At 44.0% G+C, this 20,849-nt stretch overlaps 3 protein-coding genes across 8 annotated transcripts in view; all 3 read right to left on the bottom strand.

Moving 5' to 3' along the window:
• The window catches only part of camsap3 (calmodulin regulated spectrin-associated protein family, member 3), a 31,714-nt gene extending 28,083 nt beyond the window's left edge, over nucleotides 1-3,631 (bottom strand). For 4 of the 5 annotated variants that reach the window (XR_006030694.1, XM_042085651.1, XM_042085652.1 and 1 more), the window contains exon 1: nucleotides 3,135-3,631. Coding sequence is in view for 4 of the 5 variants with exons in the window: in XM_042085651.1 (XP_041941585.1) it covers nucleotides 3,135-3,267 (133 nt within the window). In the remaining variant the exon portion in view is untranslated. The remainder of the gene's footprint in view (nucleotides 1-3,134) is intronic. The other variant, XM_042085654.1, reaches the window with a different exon arrangement.
• Nucleotides 3,632-4,893: 1,262 nt separating this feature from the next.
• xab2 (XPA binding protein 2) lies at nucleotides 4,894-14,922 on the bottom strand. Of its 2 annotated transcripts, none has more exons than XM_042087165.1 (19): nucleotides 14,787-14,922; nucleotides 14,171-14,319; nucleotides 13,955-14,078; nucleotides 13,634-13,831; nucleotides 12,996-13,130; nucleotides 12,734-12,898; nucleotides 12,386-12,530; nucleotides 10,224-10,375; nucleotides 9,989-10,108; nucleotides 9,727-9,858; nucleotides 9,479-9,610; nucleotides 9,194-9,307; nucleotides 7,647-7,809; nucleotides 7,172-7,362; nucleotides 6,748-6,870; nucleotides 6,437-6,608; nucleotides 6,037-6,163; nucleotides 5,328-5,437; nucleotides 4,894-5,211 (listed from the first exon to the last, which is right to left on the bottom strand). In XM_042087165.1, exons 1-19 carry the CDS (start codon nucleotides 14,820-14,822, stop codon nucleotides 5,150-5,152), a joined length of 2,550 nt encoding a protein of 849 aa, XP_041943099.1. In that variant the 5' UTR covers nucleotides 14,823-14,922; the 3' UTR covers nucleotides 4,894-5,149. The 2 variants fall into 2 exon arrangements, with proteins under 2 accessions (XP_041943099.1, XP_041943100.1); XM_042087166.1 differs by having other exon boundaries at nucleotides 6,443-6,608.
• Nucleotides 14,923-15,417: 495 nt separating this feature from the next.
• Nucleotides 15,418-20,569, bottom strand: LOC121705871 (tyrosine-protein kinase ABL1). The gene is made up of 12 exons (XM_042087167.1): nucleotides 20,409-20,569; nucleotides 20,079-20,217; nucleotides 19,920-19,972; nucleotides 19,615-19,818; nucleotides 18,937-19,078; nucleotides 18,487-18,680; nucleotides 17,766-17,960; nucleotides 17,429-17,573; nucleotides 16,928-17,025; nucleotides 16,605-16,835; nucleotides 16,464-16,502; nucleotides 15,418-16,106 (listed from the first exon to the last, which is right to left on the bottom strand). The coding sequence occupies exons 1-12, from the start codon at nucleotides 20,469-20,471 to the stop codon at nucleotides 15,723-15,725; spliced, it is 1,887 nt and encodes a 628-aa protein (XP_041943101.1). The 5' UTR covers nucleotides 20,472-20,569; the 3' UTR covers nucleotides 15,418-15,722.
• Between the last annotated feature and the right edge of the window lie 280 nt (nucleotides 20,570-20,849).

Here is a 20,849-nt window from a genome sequence, read left to right as displayed (position 1 = left end):
CCGCGGGAACAGGATTCCTGAGTCCCTCCTCACCTGTTGACTCAAGCGAAGTGCCCACACAGGCTGTGGTGAGGAAGCACATGACTAATGGTACTAACCGGCTTATAAGTGCACCAGTATTTATTCAGCAGCTCACGGATACGGGTGGAACAGGAGTCTTTCTACTGAACTAAACAAACAGCACCAGCGGTTTGGAAATATTGCTGGCCGGAATGTTTTATCACTGGAATTCTCCCTATTAATGAGGGAGACACTGAGCCAATCAATAAGAGTGCTCAGGTGACTGGCTTGAATGGCTCGAAGAGCTGATTTTCTTCTATTCTGTTCAAACTAGTGCTTACGTGGTCCTTAGGAGAAAACAGTATGTGGTTTCAACTTTTGTTTAAGCTTGTTCTGTTAAGAATCGGATGAAAGCTTGTATTGATGTGGCACTCAGAGTTTACAGTGACGTGTTGCTGTAACTGAGTTTGAACCCTAATAAAATTGACAGACGGGACCAATCTCTGGCCCAGCTGGGCTTTGTACCGGCAATGAGGAGGAGCAAAGTGGGTTAGCTTTAACAGGTCTGAGGTCAGTCCAGATAAATGATTATGGACATATTCATCACCAAGTACTGACAAGACCTCAGAGGCCACTGACAGGGAACAGTAGAAGAGGCTGCTGGATTCAGAGGGCAGTAAGCAGTGTGTGAGTGTGTGTTGGTGTGTGTGTGTGTGTGAGTAGGGAGGGGAGGGAGCAGTGAAAACCTAGGTAGTAGAAACCTTGGAAGCTTTGGGAGAGCATGGCTTCCTGCTAGGCTAACATTAGGGCTCAGCATGAGGGCAGCCACAGACCCCACCCCACCACACCACACCACAGCAGAGCAAAGCAAGCCCCAGTCAGGGAAGAGAAGTGATGATGTCATCGTTTTCTGACAGGAAGATAACTGTGCTGCTCCTGGCTCAGCAGGATCACACAGCCAGAGATAGGAAACAGCAGGGATACACACACAGTGACACACACACACACACACACACACACACACCAGTGGAGCTGGTCTAATCTGCTCAGGGTTTTTCCTGCCGCGAGGGCCAAGGCGAGTGTGACTTTGACCAGAGGGAGTGGCCGTGAGGTGAGTGAGGTCTGTCTATGATGTAGAGAGCACAGCCCACGGGTGCGACCTAAACACAGCGCCCGGCCCGAGTCTGGCCACAGCCCACTCACAAAGACTGGGCCTCTGACTACATAACAAACAACACATAAGCCAGGTTATTAAAGCTGGTATGACACAATAGCGCTTGTGTTCCTCCCTAACCAAATCTTAACTCTGAGTGTTCGTCGGCAGCGGCAGTAATATGTCTGTATGAGGGTGTCGTTTGTGTGTGTGTGTGTCTATGTGTGTTGAAACTCAGGACTTACACTGGCATAAACAAAGTCTTAGCACATTTGTTTACATTGGTGGAATGTGAGACCGTGACATGCAAGGGAAGGTAACAATTATGAGAGGACCCGGCAGGCACAAGTGAAGTTAGGACACTGCTGCAATACTAACATCACTGGACACAGACATTCAGAGTCACAACTCTGGGTCACCACCAAAGCACACCAGGCCTTCTTTTCATCAACAACAATTATTTGCAACAGGAACACTATGCACCCTTTATCTTTGTCCTTGAAAATGTGGCGTGTTTAGAGGGACTGCTGGCTATAATCTGAAGCACTGCTGCTGTGGCTGTGGTGCTGGTTGGCTTGATGGGGTTTTGTCGTTTGTTCCCTTGCTTTCTAAACATCATCTAAGCCTATTTCACATTAATGGAGCCCTAGGAATGCGGAGTTAATCATCTGAATTATTAGTGGCTCACGAGCAAAACACAATAGACCCCTTTTAAACGTTTTGTTTTTCCACACACACACTCGCAGCTCCAGAGGCCATGTGTTGCACAAAGAGGTCAAAGCCCACACCGCCAAGTTTTAGCATCACACAAGCCATGGAACGAAACCTGTGCTGTTAACAAAGAGTTTGTGTGTAGCCTATACATACAAACATGTTGCTGTCAAACAGTGATGGGACCGGGAGAGGGGCGCGCGTGTACACGCACACACACACCTTTCCACATCTTTTCCCAATTGATGGGCAGGGAGCCTATAACTCATACCATGCCACAGTTTAAGTACATTCTTATTTAATCTGACAGATCAGGTCAAATAAACGCCAGCTGTAAAATGAGAGGTGCGGCTCCTGCACTTGAACAAGAGTTCATGAGGCACTGTTCTGGGGCAGGCGTTCTTGGGCGCTCTCGGCTCTATGGTGCCAATTTAAGAGTCCCCAGGCCTACAACAGGGCACGATAAACCGCTGCAGTAAGTGCACTGGTGGTGGCTATATAGGCTAAAGAACCAGAATCTTTTGTGGGTTTAAGATGGAGCTTTATGAGCTGCCAGCTGGGAAGACCACCAACCTTGTGAAACTTCGTCAGACAATTAGTCTCTAGTATGAAGGGCCTAGCCTTGAACTGTATTAACAATATAACTCTGAAGTGGGTGTGTTAGCGAGTCACATTCGGCTGATAGGTTTCGGGCATCGACTATTCCTGTGTTTTAGGTCCAATATGTAACGGTAGGCTAGGCTTAGGAGACACAATTTCTTTGTAGCCCTATACCTTGACAGGCCATGCTATTGTAGCAGGTTATGATATGGGTGACAGGCAAAAGGGCATAGTGGAATTGTAGAGCACTGTGTTCACTTTAGAACAATCTGAACCTTGGAAGGGCATTATTGATTACAATTATCTATGGGCCAGTTGATTTTTGGGGAAACCAATTATTTATCTGAAGCAAAACAGCTACTGCTACACTGCAGTACAATGAGTAGCCTTATCCATTTGCATGTTGTCTCAACCCACAAACGACACTGGTTCTGTTTCACGAATGCGGCATAGGGTGGACAGACAGGACAGGGAAATAGCGGTGGGTCAAATGCGACCACGCAAATGTTCCCACCTCTCCTGTCTTTGTGTGCCTAAAATCGCTGAGTGCACACATCGTAAGCTGTTCACCTTCATGCATGCGCTTTTCATTACTCTGACAGGCAGAACAATGCTGGGATAAGATTGGCATGATATTTTCAAATATGAACCATATGGCAAATTCACATACCTGCATTGCCGTAGGATTTAGCAAAGAGCCAGCCCACACTAGCGCATATTTTGGCTCTAGTGAAATCATACTGATCCACGGGTTTTATGTCCGGGACCACAAAAGTCTTCCTCGTAGCATTCGAATCCACCATAGCGAGTCCGCAGACAGGCCGTGTGGAAAGGAAAGAAAAGATCCGGTGTGGAGGTAGTCGCGTTAGGAAAGGGAAATCAAGCAGTCATCCTAGTCGTATTCCACAGCGTCAAGGCTGTAGAACTCGGGTGTCGGTTAACGTAGCCTGCTCACGGAAAAGAATATTCAGAAACTGTGGTTTCGGTGTTTGGATGAATCCCGTTTTGGTCCGTTTGTTTATTTAAACTGTTTCTCAAGTTACAAAAGCATTGTAAGTATCTTAAAAATCGCTAGCGTCTCCCTGAACAACGCTTTATGCATTTTTGACCCCGCTTCATCGCCCGCATCGTTGAGCGTTTTGAGAGTAGAGATCCGCTGATGACTGATTTCCAGGTGCTCCAAACTCACGTCAGTCAACTGGGTGGGTGACCAATAGGATTTGAGCATGAGTGACAAGAAATGCGAAAAGGCGGGCACTATGCGTGTGAACGCAACCATCAGGTAGGGTGGTGCTTTGCCCATTGAGACAGGTGCAGTACCGGTATAACCTGCTGCACTCAGAAACATGTAAGGAAGTCTTTAAATCAATGTAGCCTAAGATAGGAAAACGCAAAAATAATTAAATTGCAATTATAGTATTGTAAAGTAACTTATAGTAAAATGTACTAACCCATTAAATTATTGTTAGGATATTTCGTATATCGGATATTTCATTCGCACTACTGCAGACGTTTGTTGGAAAACATTCTTATGAGATCTACATTACAGTTCTTCATGCCTTAGGATAGGACTGAATATTAGGCTACAGCAGATGGATTCCGAACATTTTTTTTTACTCAAGAGCAAACCAATATGAATCAAGTTTCATCATTTATTTTTTTTGTGGTCATGTCAAGGTCTCTAAGGTAGGCTACTTGTACTTTCACATTTATTAATTAACAGCTGGTGAACCATTAGCCTACGCACAAAATGATCCACGAATCTGTTCGTAACATGATGTCCCTGAAAGTTCTGAGAGATCGCCGGTCATCTCAACACACTAACTTCATAAAAGGATTACCACTCAACTATTTTAATCTAATCAAGTATGGGAACATTTCTTGGACGTGTATTTGCCCTTATTCTTTCCCTCACGCAAGAAGCAAAAACAATGTTACGTTGAATTCATTGTTATTCACTTCCACACTTGTATCACCAGGTACTTACATTCCAGTTCACTCAACAACTGGAAGAACACCTGCTTTGGAAACATGTCAAGCTTCCAGTCTAGTGTAAAACAACTCGGAGATCCTATTTCGCAACAATTAAGTTCAGTGTTTAATAACTAGTAGCCTACAATGTTGCTGAAGCACTTGCAGGCTATGTAGATTCAGGTTACATTGTAGACGGTTAAGTTTCCAGCTGCAGGCTGCTAATTTAGTACAAACACCAGAGGCTAAAGGTTGACGCTACACATCTCTGACGACGACTGAAACCTTGAACCGCTTTCACTTTACTCCACCCCTATAGTGCGTTTGCCCCTCAGGACACTCAACAATCCGCTCTCGATCCCACAATGCACTGCGAGCCGAGGTATTCAAAATGTGGCTGGCCCCCTCCACCGAGTCCCTCATCAAACAATATGGTGCAATCACAAGAAAGAGTCGTGTTAACGCTGACAAAACATTTAATGGAAGCAGGCCATAGCGATGATAACTCAGTGTAACTCAATCAAAAGGGAAGAGTGACCTCGTGTGTACAAAATCTGGTACTACATTAATAACTAATCTGGAAAAAAGTGTTGACTTTGCAAGGCCATGAAGGAATTAGGCCCACATGATTTTAGGGAGGGTCTACAGAGTCTGGTGATTTCTGGTTGGACAACAGGGAAGAATACAGTTGACGGCTCAGGGTGTGTTATTGGATCAATCATCCTTCAGACCTCCAAAGACAGCAGAGGGGACAGTCTTCTGCTCCAGTTGCACCTCTGTGGCAAAACAACATCAACATACATTACCAATCAAATAACAGCTCTGTCAGTCTTACAATCACAAGTGTGCGCTGACAGACTGAGAACAGGCATGGTGGTGCGGTGTGACTCACCATCAGGCTCCTGATCCTGATCGTCATCCTCATCCTCGTCATCAATGTCAATCTCATCTGGATTGGCCTGTTTGGTCAGTTCCGCAAGTTCGCTGCGAGACGTGTCACTCCTTCATAGACACACGATGGGGAAAACAAACAAAAAAATGAGCACTGATTGAACCCAAGTACATGTCATGTGACAGAGTTGCCATTGTTCGTCGCTCCTACCTCTAGTCTGACAGCGGGGCTCTCTCAATCTCTGTATTGAGCAGGCCTTTGTCTTCACCGTAACAGGATAAGTAAGACCAGAGGCAGAGGCTGCTATGTGTACACAACGATCACTCCGAGCGCTCATCTCTGGCTTCCTACTAGCCCTTCCAAGGGCTGCCATTGCACACAACTCTCTACTTGTTTTTACAGTGGAATTAACTCTACTTCCTCTGTTCCCTCATGAACTAGCCTATTAATAAAGCTTTTTGATACAAAGAAGAGCGCCTTGGATCAGTCTTTTTGCATGACGTCGGGAATATTTCACCAAAGAGCACCTTCTGACTACATAGTGAGTTTACATATTTGAAGAACACCGAAGCCCTCCTGCTCCGTGTCTTTATAACTCTACTTCCACTTGAACTTTCACTGAATTTTTAATGGGCTCTCCACTGAACCAGTCTGTATCTATTTAATTCAATTAAACTCAATGGGACCAGAGACAGAGGTGAATGCGTACCTGACGAAGAGGATCTTCTCCTTGGGTTTGGGCTTGTCTTGTTCAGCCTCTGCAGCCAGCTGCTGGGCCTTCTGCTCCAGCATCTTCATATCGTCCACTCCACCCTGACCAGGAGCAAGGTCCGACACTGGCCACAAACAAACACACAGGTCAGAGTCATAATGATAATAAATAATTATAAGACATATTTATATAGTGCCTTTCAAAAATCATTTTTTTCCCCACTTTACAAATAATATATAAAAAAAACAGACTACATTCAGTACAACAGAACGTATTGAGATCAGATTTAGATTATCTGGACAACATCCACAACCCAAATACTCAAGAAGAGCTGCAATGGGGGTCTAGTAAGATACTTTTGATTATCTGGCACTATGGTGTGTGTGTGTGTGCTAACCTGTACCGGTAGCGTTGGAGGTGGCCTTGAGCATCTGCGAGGACATGAAGTTGACCTGCGTGTTGTACGTGGCCTGGACGCTTCGCTTGATCCTCAGCATCTCGCGGATGGTGTCCTCGTTACCATGGCGAATCTCAAACTCCTTCCACGACTGCCAGAAATTAGCTGTGATCTAGAGGCAAGAAACGGAGCAGTGAGTTTTGTTCGGAGAAACAAAATGAGCAGAACAAGTGAATCTACATGACCTGTAGCACACAATCCATCATTGCCAGACTGATGTTCTGGAGGGAGATGTTCATCTGTGCTCATACCCTGGGATCACAAATCTGGGAGCAGTAGGAATAGATGGCTCTGGCGCGGTCGATCTCGCCCAGCTTTGCCTCCATGTCAGCAAAGCGCAGACACATATCTCTGGAGTGCTCATCGGGAAGGACCTGAGACAAAAGCAGGACACAGAGGTCAGAATGGAAACTTGAAAGGCTCCAAACAGACCCAAACCACTCCAAAAACGTCAACATTCCCTACAAACACAAGTCGGCTCCTGGGTTCAGAAAGTGGGGATGATGTACTCTTTTACACCTTGCCAACAGGCTTAACACCCGGAGCCAGAAGCTGATTGAGCATGTGGAGAGTTGTAGGTGTATGTTGGCATCAGTTTAAGTAATGTGAAGATGGACCATTTCCAGAACATTCTGGACTCTGGCCCAACACTTTAAAACACGGGCGTGTGTTCACCTCTATGGCCTTCTGGTAAATGGCCCTGGTGTGCGTGACTCCGTAGATCTCAGCAGCTCTCTTGATGTAGATGTTGAACATTTGATGGCGCTCCTCAGTCTCCACGGCTTGTGTGGCTCTCTCGTACACAGCCATCGCGTGGCGCGCAAGACCATACTCCTCTTCAAGCTTGGCGTACAGGAGATATATGGCTGTCGACCACAAATATGTTAGGAGAAGCAGAGGGTGGATGGTGCAACTAGCTAAACTGTGAATGCAAACACCAGCACACCTCAATCTCAAACACACATAGGTGCACTCATTCAACCTAGCTTAGACGTGAAAAGAATATCTATAGAATATCTATAGAATAGATAGAATTTGGACCTCTGATACTCAGTAATGTTTAACATTTCAAAGTATAGCACTTAGAGTAACACATACTATTACAGTCTAACTCTGTATATTATTTTCCCTGCTTCTCAAATGGTCTTACTTTTGGCAAACTTTGCAGGGCAGCCATCTAGGGCTTGCTCAAATAGGTCTCGCGCTCTCTCCAGCTTCTTTCCTCCATAGCGATCGATGAACTTGGTCAGATACGTGTTCCAGATGTCATACACATTGGGCCACTTGAAGAGGGCAATGCCTCGTTCATACGCCTGCAAACAGGCCAAGACAAAAAATGGATTAGCAACTTATCATTTAGTTAGATAGATTTGTAGGTACAGATTCAGTTTCAAGTGACAATGAGATGAAATGCATCACATATCTTACAAGCACACTTCAAGAAGCATGTGCTTAAAAACCGCATCGGAACTCCCCCTATTACCGTCGGTCCCGTATTTCCGCCGTCTTGCGTGTATGTGTCACTTAATATCCATTTCTATACAAACCAAGACGGTGGATTCCTAAAGAAACGCAAGCACCCACACCATAGGTGTATCTAAATTAGCTATGTACCAAAAATGACATTTTACCGTGACTCGAAGAGCTGTAAACAGTGTTGTAAGGCTGCGTGTACAAATCTGCTTGGAGCTCCAGTGGAATTTTAATTTCATGACGAGAATTTTCGGTCTAACCGTTTATGTGCTGTTGAAACGGCGTAAACAGGCGACACACCAGGCCAGCACTAACCTCCGAGCGTCGTAAACAAAATCGGATATTTCAGGCAGTAAATGCTCCCGTTCAGAACCAAAACAGATTTTGTTCAAATCTACACATTTATGGCTACTGAAAAATGTATGGTTCATTTATCAAATGTTATTTTGAATTATTGAAAAACATTGTTGTTTTAGAATTTTCAAACGGAAGTGGTGATAATTGGAGGCGTTACGACAGTATACAAAATTTGTTTGGAAACACCTTGAATTGAAAACTATTCCTGTAAACATATGAAAAGACTGAACTGTGTGGTACTGAATTGTGGAGTTAGACCATTAGATCATTACATCTTTTTGTGTGCTCTGTTTATTTGGGTGGTCCTAAAAAGGGGTATTAATGATGCAATGTGTGTGGAGGTCCAAGTGCCCACGGGGACCCGGGTCCGAGTCTGACCCGGGTCATTTCCTGTTCCCACCTGATCTCTCTCTCCCATTCGCCTCCTGTCTGCCTTTCTGCAGTAAATTAGCACAAGATGCATATTTTGGGCACTCAACACAGATGCTTCCACTAATCAGCTCATTTTTCTGGCTGAAGAGTTGTGCTAATTAGAATCAGCTGGTTTAGAGAACAAATACATGGCACAGAGGAAAGCGGCAGCACCTTTGTCCTAATTGGACATTTGTCATGATTTAACATACTTCCTAATGTTTTATTCCCTCAGATTTGTCTGGTGGTTAATTACAGCTTTGTGGTATGAACAACTCAGAACACATATTCATATTTTACATAAGGATAGAGGGCAATTCCGCACAAAACTGTCACATCCATAACACAATGCCATGGCATTTAGTTGCCGTTATGGACGTGACAGGTTTGCGTGGAATTGCCCTTGAGGATCATAAGATATAAGGGACAGTGCAGAGGGGGGTTTTGCCAGCTCACCTTGAAGCTCTCCTCAAAGTAGTTGTGCTCCTCCAGGAACATGGCATAATTAATAATGATCTGAGGGGTGGCTATCCGCAGGTCAATGATGCGGTCATAAACAGACTTTGTAGACTGAAGAGAAAAACCAACACGTCCAAGTTTTAACAGCAGTCACTTGCAATCTTGCTCTACTAAACCAAAGATCTAGATACAGTGCTATGCACACGCAATTACAATCATGTACTTACAAACAACATCTGATTGTATGATGTCCAACATTCAACACAAAACAAATGTAAATACCTGGAAAGTGCCCAGGCTCTCCTCTAAGTCAGCCAACATCGACCAGACTTTAAGAGACTTGTACACTCGATTTTGCACAGGCTCCGATGCATCAAAGTATTCAGCTTTCCTTGCCGGAATGGCTGTGGCTTTCTGGAGAGTACAAAAAGTCAGTGTAAGTGTCTGAGATATGACAGGGACTTTCTAATTGCTCTGACTCAGTTAGTCTAAATCAAGTTTCAAGTTTCTTGTCTCTAAATGGGTCTTACCCTAAGGATGTGCAGCGCCTGGTCGTAGTTCTCGTGTCGCAACTCCATCTCGCCGTACTCACACCACACACCTGACAGGTCGTCCACCACCTTGAAGTTCACCTTGGTGGCCTTCTCGAAGATGGTCCGTGCCTAACAGATTCAACAAACATTAGAATTCCAGAAGAAAAGAACCATTCTATTGTAATAAAGCAAGAAGAAAGAAGTGACAGATTAGCACTTAAACAAAACATAAACATAAAAAACAAACAAAAATACTCACATCATCTAGTTGTTCGTTATCTTCGTAAAACCTGGCAAAGGAGACCCAGAGGGAGTGTGGCTTCCCTGTGGCCTTTACAGGGTCCACCGTCTGCACTGCCTCAGTATACGTGTTGATGATCTGAATGAGGGCACACAAACCACAGTCACGCATAGAAAAGTCTCCATAATGGCAACCACTGAGCGTCTCTCCTCTTGGGTGTCCAAGACACGGGGGCAGGCCAGGAGCTACTCACCTGGTGGGGTTTGCCTTCGTACAGCTTGACCCTCTTGTGCCACTCGTGCACGTTGTGTGGGTTCTGTCTCAGCAGGACACTGTTGAGCAGCAGCGGACGGCGGGTGATGAGCTGCTCGAAGCGGGCCAGCCTCAGCTCCAGGTCAATGTCCTCTACACAGGGCAGGGAGGATGGCAGCGGATTAGTGGAGGTTATTATGCCCTTACCATGCACTTCCCCCTCTTCTTTCTTGTACCACTTTCTCCTTTAACTTTGTTAAACTTTGACTAGCACTCTCATCCTTTGGTAATGGTAATAATTGATGTAGAATTAATTGCTAAAAATAGGAATTGTTATTCCCCCACTTTTTGTCTGGACTTATGGTAAAATATGATAACATTTTAATTTCTGGTGATTTTAATGTCCATGTTTGCTGTGAGTCACAACCTCTGACCCGGGACTTTTTAAACCTGCTCGACTCATTTAGTTTAAAACAAGCTGCCACCGGCCCAACTCATGAAAAGGGTCACATTTTAGATCTTGTGCTGTCCTATGGCATTTCTGTCTCTGCTATTGAAATCTTGCCATGTCCTGCCATGTCTTTTTCCGACCACTCCCCAATTCTGTTCACTGTGTCAGTAACATGCCCAGGTAATACCCACAGTGTCTCCAAACAGGTATCCCGCACGCTAAACCCCTCTACTGCCGGGCATTTTTCTACCATGTTCAATGACTCCCCCTTGTGTAGGCCGTCATTAGACTCTAGGTACACTGCTGATGAGCTTCACTCTATGCTCTCATCATCCTGCACTGGCATTCTGGACTCCATCGCCCCTTTCAAACCAAAACGCAAAAAAAAACAGTCAACTCCATGGCTCAACGACGCAGCACGCGACCTCAGACGCACCTGTAGGCGGGCGGAGCGAAAGTGGCAGAAGGACCGCCTTCACGTCTCCCTCCAAATCCTCCGTAGCTGCTTGTCGGACTACCACCGAGCCGTTAAAACTGCTAAAACTCAGTACATTTCCACCCTGGTCTCCAGAAACAGTCACAGACCCCAGGTTCTTTTTAATACTCTCTTAAATCCCCGTAATGAATCCCTTGTTGTGCCATCACCCACCCTCTGTGAAAGTTTTCAAAAATTCTTCATTGACAAGGTTGCCGCTCTAAGGCCTTCAGATACCCCTACCCATTAAACTATCCATCAACATCCATTAAACAATCTGCCTATCAACATCCATTCAACTTTCTGTCTATCAACATCCATTACACTATCTACATTTAACTTTTAAACTATATACTCTGTCTCAGGCTTTAAGCATACAATATGGCTCTATTAAGACTGCCGTTAAGCAATTAGAATCCTAGGCCAGGTGGCCAGGCTATATTAAACCTCATCTACCTACTGTAGTTCAGTTATTCCAACTATTAAACCTCATCTACCTAGTTCAGTCATTCCAACTATATTAAACCTCATCTACCTAGTTCAGTCATTCCAACTATATTAAATCTCATTTACCTAGCAAATAATTTAACCATTTAAACTATTCACCTATTTAACTGTCCAGTCATTCCAACTATATTAAACCTCGTCTACCTAGCAAATAATTTAACCTTTTAAACTATCCACCTATCTGTTCAGTCATTCCAACTATATTAAACCTCATCTACCTAGTTCAGTCATTCCAACTATATTAAACCTCATCTACCTAGTTCAGTCATTTCAACTATATTAAACCTCATCATGTTAGTTGCCAAATAGCACATCATCTGTTTTAAAAATATATTTCACACCATATGTTTTGCATTTTCATGCACTGGTAATTCCCTGGAATTGCATTTTCTAGTTTTAACTGCAGCCCTTTTTGTTTTGTTTTTGTGCCTTCCTGTTTTTTATTTATTGCAATTTATTGTGAAGCACTTTGGTGCGGCTAAGCCGTCTGTAAATGCACTTTATAAATAAAATTGACATTGACATAGTGGAGGCTATTACCTGAGACTTCAACAAAACACTGTGGCCCTACTGTTGGATGCATAGTCTTTAAGTTGTGGTGGAAAACATTAATGTTGTGACTAAAGAGACACCATACCATACAGCACCTCACTATTTCCACAGAGACAATGCTGGGAGAAATTCTCAACTATACCCATAAAAACAAACACTGCTATATACAAATCCTCACCATCTTCATCCTTTCCCATCTCTGAAGTGGTCTCCATTTTGGCAGCGATCATGCTCTCCTCAAACTGGGCATAGCTGTCGAACACCTGGGTGAAGTCTCGCACGGTCACCACTGTCTGGATGGCCTCCTCATATACGTCTCTTGCCTGGATGGGACATTGGGGGAGGGGTCTCAGTTTAAATGCACCTTCAAATCAGCACACTAAAATCTTACATACTTCCTGCATAGTTCATGACATCCTTGACAAAAATAGCATTTGGTTTTACATTTTACATTGTTCTGCAAGGTTTGAGGTGACCTATTTGTTTCCTATATCAGGATCACCACCCCAGAGGCTTGTGGATGTACCTTCTCAAAATGGCCACTGCGGATGTAGTAATCAGCCAGGGAGCACCAGAGCTTTCCCAGCTGGTCTGTGAAGCGCGTGAGGCCACCTCGGATGATGGCGCCCACGTTGAGCGAGTTCACCTTGTCTGGGTTCTGGGAGATCAGGTCACACATCTCGTGCCACAGCTATGAAGGTCACAAGGTCAATATGAGGTCAATATGGGGTCATATGAATTACAGACATGCATGCATATCTTCTAGTGGATATCAAACAGGCACTTACCTGGTAGTTAGACTTGCCCTCTTTGGAGACAAAGTGCTCATCATTCACAACAGCCGCTAGACGCACAGCTGCCTCGTCCAGACGGCCGACTGAATGCAGGTAATCGATGTATTCCTCTGTATTCTCTGGGGAGAGCTAACAAGTGGTAACAAGATGGACACGGTCAGAAAATACATTGTTGTGACAAACGAAACACTCTACAGTCTGTCACTGTAGAGACTTAATGTCATGAGAAATGAAGCCCAGGCAAGTAAGGCTAAACATCCTTGAAAGGGTTGTTCACACCAGGGACGATATCTATAACAATAACAGCCAAATAGTATCGCTCTAGCGAACATGAATGACAACATCCACACATAAACTATAACGATGACGACATGAACGGCATCACTGGGTATTACTTTGGGAGCATTTTTTTCGAGAACGATAAAAAGCTGACAGCCAATTATAGTCCATCACATTTGAGGCATCACATTCATCAACAACAGGAGAGACTTTCCTTATAATTGGTCAGTGTGGACACTTATCGTTACAGTTACATTTAGTCATTTCTGGTGAGAACAGCCATTTACAGTAATCACTGATCATTCTGTAAATAACTGTTCAGTCACTGTAAATGGCGAGTTCACTATTCTGACCTTCAGGTAGCGGCGGTATACTCTGATGGCAGTCTCAGGCAAGGGCAGGTTTCTGGCGAAGCGTAGGTACAGGGGCCAGATGCGGGGGTGCTGGGTGATGGGCAGGGCTCTCAAGGCTCGGTCAAACGAGCGGCGACTCCTGGTGATCTTGGATTGAGACACTAGGAACTGACAGTAATCTAGCCAAATCCTTGGCATCTGGGAGGGAGGATGTAAAGAACATTATGACATGAGCTTCATCAGTAAACATTGCAATCCCCATGGTGTTTAGGCCAAGTCATAACACAGCAATGAAGCCGTTATACTATGAACATGTCCTACTTTGTGCATGAAAACCAGTGCTCTTTCATGGCAGTTGTTGACCTCCTCAAATGATGGGTCTGTTATGCATCTTCCTTTCACTTGTTTCCTTCTCTCTCTCAAGTAGTTGTACCAAAGCTTATAACTGCAGAATGGAAAGCAATAGACATAAGCATCAAAACCTCGTACATTTTTAGATAACAGCATGTTACACAACGTTACGACAGATTCCATTACCTTCCCGGGAGCTCTTTCAAAGCTCGCTCATAGATCATGTTGAGCACTGATTTCGAGGCATTCTGTTTGAACTCTATGTAGCGCATCCAGCACTTGACAGAGTAGGGATTCCTGATGATCTCCTCCTCATATGGGAGATCATCTTCTTCCTAACAAGAGAAACAAGCGCAGGGAAAAGCCCACATGTATATGAGAGGATGTACTGTTCATTGTGGAGACATGCGTTACCGACATCTTATTCCAAAACCAAGTCATGAAGAGTTGGGTATCTCCTGTCACACCACAGTAGGGAACTAGCCAGCTAGCAAAGCCCACTGAACATTAGCATGGTAACCTTTTCAGCAATGTGCAACGCTTACAGCTGACAAAATACACCCAATATAAAAACTGTAGTCTTAACACGCCGTATTCATCGATGCCTTACATGAACCATATGAAAATGGCATCAGAATATATTGTAACCTGCTTCGGCACTCATGAAATGGAGGCTAACAAGCATTGCTAACAAGACAGCTAACGTTAGCATTTAGTACAACAGGCAAGGGCGCCACGGCTGTAAAACGACATCTTAATCTCAACCCATGAGCAGAGGAACACTAAATATAGGTGCACTTACAAAGATAACATCGCTTTTCCCGTTCAAGGAAGGCATCGCTCACTGAGATCAGTCCACGATTTCCAATGAACTGTGTAGCTAACTTAGCAGATTACTTTATTGTGATGAAAACTTCCTTCCTACAACGTGTAGGGAACGTAAAGCTGGCCGCGCCCACAATTGAATTTGATTGGATGTTACACTTTACGTCATTATTTTAACTAGGCCTAGTTGACTTTTTCTAAATAGGTGTTGTTACTATGTTACTATAAATAAGTATTTATAACAATGTCGCTTAATTGATGGAACGCTACACTGTCAGAACATCACAAATAGTGCACTTTGTCATTTTGATGAGGAGTAGGATTTCTAGCATCACTATTTCTCTCACTCACTTCTTCACTATTTCACTTTTGCTTGATTTTTTTTAAAAGCTGTTTTCTTTTTCTTCTTCTTAAACACATTCAGGTGTGTGTGTGTGTGTGTGTGTGTGTGTGTGTGTGTGTGTGTGTGTGTGTGTGTGTCTCTCTCTCTGATGCTGCAACATAATGCACACACCCTGCTATTTCCTTCCCTGGGAGGTATTCACATCAGGCTATCAACCAAATACTTTATTAGATAGGATTTGACAGATCACATTTGTCCTTGATAAACAAGTTAACAGGCGACAGTTGTCAAAACTTTCAAAATCTTACAGCACCAAATCTTACAGCACATGATTTATGGTCACTTCTAGACAAAGTTGTCCTGACCAGATGGTAAAAATGAAAATAACTTCACAAAATCAGTTTCACATGGACAAGTACAACACACAATATTCCATAAAATAAATAGAGGTGGGACAAAGACAGTTAAATTCATATCTAAAAAATCTTCATATCTGGAATAAATGTCATATGAAATGAACTGACATACAGTCCACAGTCCTGTTCATTACAGCATAACTAATCTAATCATTCACCTCTTCTTCTTAGCCCCTTCTCTCCCCTCTTTCCTACCATCCCCCTTTCCTTTCCCCCTCCCGCTCTCCCCTCGTCCAGCGGCCTTCTGGATCTGCGTGCTGTGGACCCTCTGGATGAGGGAGAAGTAGTCCTCGTCTGGGCTGATGGGGCTGCTCTTCGGGGGGGCCCTGCAGGGTGAAGAGGGCCGGGGCCGGCGGTCCCTGGAGTGGGCCCGTTTAGGGGAGGCCCCAGAGGGGTGGGGCGTGCTGCCCGGGGAGAGGGCCAGGGAGGAGGGCCTGCTGGGCAGGGGGCTCAGGGGGACCCTGATGGACTCTCCCGGGGGCCCCAGCGTCAGGAAGACCTCCGGGAGCGCACACTCATTCTCCTGCATTCTCCGGATCTGGGAGAACAACATGGGGAACAACATGAGAAACAACATGAGGGAAAACATGGGGAACAGCACAGGGAACAACATGAGAAACAACATGAGGGAAAACATGGGGAACAGCATCGGGAACAGCACAGGGAACAACATGAGAAACGACATGGGGAACAACATGGGGAACAGCACGGATCAATAAAGTAATTAATAAGATGTGTTATAATGTTTTCTTTGTTTGTGCTTCCTATGATTCAATTGCTTTACATCCATAGAATTCTTTAAATAATATTTTCATGTGGTAGGTTATCTATTATATGCAGTATTTTGATTAAATTACTTTTTCAAAATAATAGAACAAGATGGCATTATGGTTACCTGTTGTGGAGTAAAGCTCATGGATACCTGAAATGTCACCTTCAGACAGAAAAAGAAAATGACACATATAAGCATTATTGTGCATATGTATTCAAATGAAAATAATGACAAAGAAATTATTCTAATCTCCAGAGTTCTCACTTGAGTTGCTTCAGTACCAAGATACTGCTTTTTGTCTTGGTCAGACACGGGGCAGAAGGTTGTGGACCTGGGAGGGGGCCTGTGAGAGGCCTCTGCCTGGGTGGGGGACGTGGGTCTAGAGCGAGCTTTTCTGTGGGTAGCTGGAGACCGGGAAAGAGGGGACCTAGAACCAGGAGACCTAGGAGACTCACATAGTTGGTGGGCTGTCACCGCTGCATTTTTCTTGGCCACCTAAGTGGAGAAGTGGAGACATGAATATTAATGAATTATACATTATAGATATAGATATATAGACATGGTAAAACTAAGCACACTGGGCCTACATTTGGGCTTGGCAATGGGCTGAGTGTTGCACGCTGGTCATCAAGCCGCCGGTTTTGACTGTTGGCCAAGAGTTTAAATAAGCTGTCCGGATCTTGTCCTGTGGTTGGTATGGATTTGACGGATGTATTCAGATTGCTTGAAACACTACAACACACTTTCAGGCAATGCAAAAAGCTCTACATTTGTACAATCCTGTTGGGACGCTGTGTAAATAAAAACAGAATGCTATGATGTGCAAATCATGTCAACCCTAACTGAGAATAGTGCAAAGACAACATATCAACATTCACACAGGTATATACTCTGCATCGTTAATGTTATGTTGTCAATGTCCTTTTTGCAGCTATCTTTTTAATATGCATATGTTTTTATACATTTTCTAATTCTTTTACTAACCAAATTGTTTTTTTGTTTTTTTTACAAGAATTGCAGATGATCAAATTCTGCTTTTATTTTCATTTTACACAGTCCCCCACATTTTTGGAAACAGTAATACTGACCTTTGTTTGTACTTGAGGAGGTATGAACTGGAGAGCTCCTCTCTCTGGGATTGAGGGAGCATCGCTGTTCGTCCATTCGGCCACGCTGGGAGTGCTTCATGATGGTGAGGAACTTCTCCTGATCCACAGCCGCTTGTTCTGCACCCTGACATATGAAAGCAATGTGCATTTGAACCCAGTGTATATCACTGCATAAACGTAAGTTTATTCAAAATGATATTTTGAAACTGCTAGGTAAGTGTCTTTATACTAAAAAACAATACCAAATAGAATATAAGATTCATAACACCTGGTTTGATTTTATTTTTTGCACTGTGTGCACTGTGCAGGTATTGACCTGGGTTGAAGACTTGGCGCTCTCTAGCTCGGAGGAGACATTGAACGATGACGACCTCTTGGGAGGCTTGCAGTCCTCTGGGAGGCCTAGTGTGGGAGAGGCAGGTCTGGAGTAAGTCTTCCTGGCTAGCCTGTCAGAGCCCAGCATCATCACCACGGCAGGAGCAGAGCAACGCTGCTCATCCATCCTGAAACGCTGAGAAAAACAACAACGCGTCAAAACGCGGCAACGCGTTTACACAGAAAATAGATGTTTATTGTCCATCAACACATGCTGTATACATGGACTTAAATTCAGCTGTATCAAGTACATCAATTAATTCAACCAAATTTGTTTGAACTTTGAAGATATTGAATTCTAATACATGGAATTTAGAGACAGCCTTCCTCTCTGCTAAATGCACGGATACAATGTAATACTTTAATAATGTACAATGTAATACTGTAATTCCCCCACACTCAAAGTGTATGTTTATTTTAAATGTTTAATATACTGTATATTTAAATTATGACATATGTCTGGACAACAATGCCTAAAACAACTGTAGCTTATGGTGGTACTTCAAGGTTTGGAGCAGCGTATGAAATCTGCTCTCAACCAGGAAATTCCCCTTGAGGATCAATAAAGTATCTATCTATCTATCTATCTATCTATCTATCTATCTATCTATCTATCGAAATGCTGTCACCCTTATCCCTTCCATTTTAAAGAAGCTCCTCACCTGTGCCCTGGACACAGCTTTGCAGAGGTTGTCTGAATGATGTGGTTCCGTTGGTGTCACAACCTTCTTATTCGGTTGGCTGCAACCGGAGGGTGGCTGAATCCCTGGCAGAGACCGCATGCAAACACGCTGGTCATCAAGCCGACGACTCTGGGAGCTGGCCACCATTTTGAAGAAATCGTCAGGATTCTGAGCTGCATGGCAAAACCAGGAGGACACAAAACATCACACAATGTCCCAACATTACCTATGCATTGATGACAGGAAGGCAGGTTGATCCTGAGATGTGTGCAAAATCATTAAGAGGACTTATCGTAGAGTGTTATTATCAAATATTTAGTTTGTGTTTGAAGGCGGAGAGGGGATAAAGAGGGAGATCTGATTGTTTTTTATGCCTGTTTGTGAAATGTTAGGGGATCTTTGAGGTAGAGATTATGTAGCAATTCTGACCTAAATGGTTTGTGTTTGAGTTGTTGGAAGCGGGTGGTGTCCTGTTGGTGCGCTGTAGGTCACATCGCTGTTCTTCCATCCTACCACGCTGTGAGTGACTGACCATAGAGAAGAGCTGCTCTTTTCCCCCTGAAGAGGACTCCTGAGCAGAGTACATCAACAAAACAGACTATCAATGATAAGAGTCTGTATGAATGTTACAATGCATCTATATGACAATTCTCTATCTTTATCCTAAGGACAATATATATGTATATATTTATGTATGTATATATATATATATATATATATATATACTCTTTTGATCCCGTGAGGGAAATTTGGTCTCTGCATTTATCCCAATCCGTGAATTAGTGAAACACACTTAGCACACAGTGAACAAACACACAGTGAGGTGAAGCACACACTAATCCCGGCACAGTGAGCTGCCTGCAACAACAGCGGCGCTCTGGAAGCAGTGAGGGGTTAGGTGCCTTGCTCAAGGGCACTTCAGCCGTGCCTACTTTAAACCGGCAACCCTCCGGTAACAAGTCTGAAGCGCTAACCAGTAGGCCACGGCTGCCCTAGAATAAATAGAATGCATACAAATACAATACAAACTTTGAAGGTAGACTTTTTCTACCCTCAGCTCAAAGTTCATAGCTCAACACTGGAGGAATCATTGCTGTGGTTCAGTACCTGATTGCTCTGTTGAAGCCCCTCTCTCACTGTGTCTGATCCAGGACAGGTGGCAGAACGAGGAAGAGTGGCACTGGCCAGGTCCTCTTCATCCTCCTGGGTGGGAGAGGCCGGCCTGGAGCAAGCCCTTCTGCCAGGAGCGGGAGACCCTGGAGTCAGAACAATCTGAGGTATAGGGTATCTCTTTTTATCCATTCTGATGCCCTGAAACGTTAAATTAGAACATTTTAGAGTGTTTACATTTGTGCTTACATTTGAAATGTAATGTAAACAGGTAATGATGATTATCATAATGGTTTCTCTACCTGTGAACCTGCAAACAAGGTAAGTGATGCTTGCTGGTCCGGAGGTCTTTGGTCTAGATTCACACAAAATCAATAAAAGAAATTGAAAATTGAAACACGGACCAAAGGATGCAAAACAAGCACACTCCAATGCAAATGCAAACCCTCCGCTCTGCTGACCTGCTGTTCCGTCTGAGCAGCTGAGACTTGGTGACGTCCTCTTGTGTTCCAGTGCACAGCGCTGCTCCTCCATTCGCCCTTGCTGCGAGTGCGTCATAATGGAGAAGAGCTGCGTCTCATTGGCCAGAGCAGTGTCCTGCTGAAGGATAAATAATCATGCTAGGCTATCTAGAGTGGGACATGGCCTTTCAGTAATCCACTACAACTGCTCATGATATATCAAATAAATGAAAATGAGCTGGACCTTTATACTGTAACATCAGACAGGTGAAGGTGAACACAAAACCTAAAATGAAGTGTTTGAGACACGGACAGGATGTCATGTCTTACCTGAGCATCACTCCTGTTTCCTGTGTCTGTCTCGGAATCAACAGCTCTCATGTTGATAAGCATGTATCTGCTGTTATGCTCTCTTATGGCAGGCTGTCACTCCTCAGAAAACGTTATGATGGATATCAATATCCACAAAAGCTGGACTGGGAAAACTGGACTGTACACAGATGCTGAGATGATGTGCTTCTTTGCAGCCTCTCTCAGGGATAAAAGCAGGTTGCATCTGTCAGAGGTGCTTTTATATGATATCAACTCAACCATTAAAGGTATCAGGCAGTGGGTTCATATCGCCATTGGTAATCCTACATAAAACCATGTAATCCTTCGACATAGGGGAGGATGAGCTCATGCATTGAGCCACGAGTTACATCAGCATGAGTCAATTTGGGATAATTTATTACACCGTGTCTAGCTTGAGCAGTCACTGGAGGTTAACAA

The sequence above is a fragment of the Alosa sapidissima genome, chromosome 3, assembly GCF_018492685.1.
Source record: "Alosa sapidissima isolate fAloSap1 chromosome 3, fAloSap1.pri, whole genome shotgun sequence".
NCBI lineage: Eukaryota > Metazoa > Chordata > Actinopteri > Clupeiformes > Clupeidae > Alosa > Alosa sapidissima.
The sequence above is the reverse complement of the archived record's forward strand: the minus strand, read 5'-3'. Positions and strand labels throughout refer to the sequence as shown.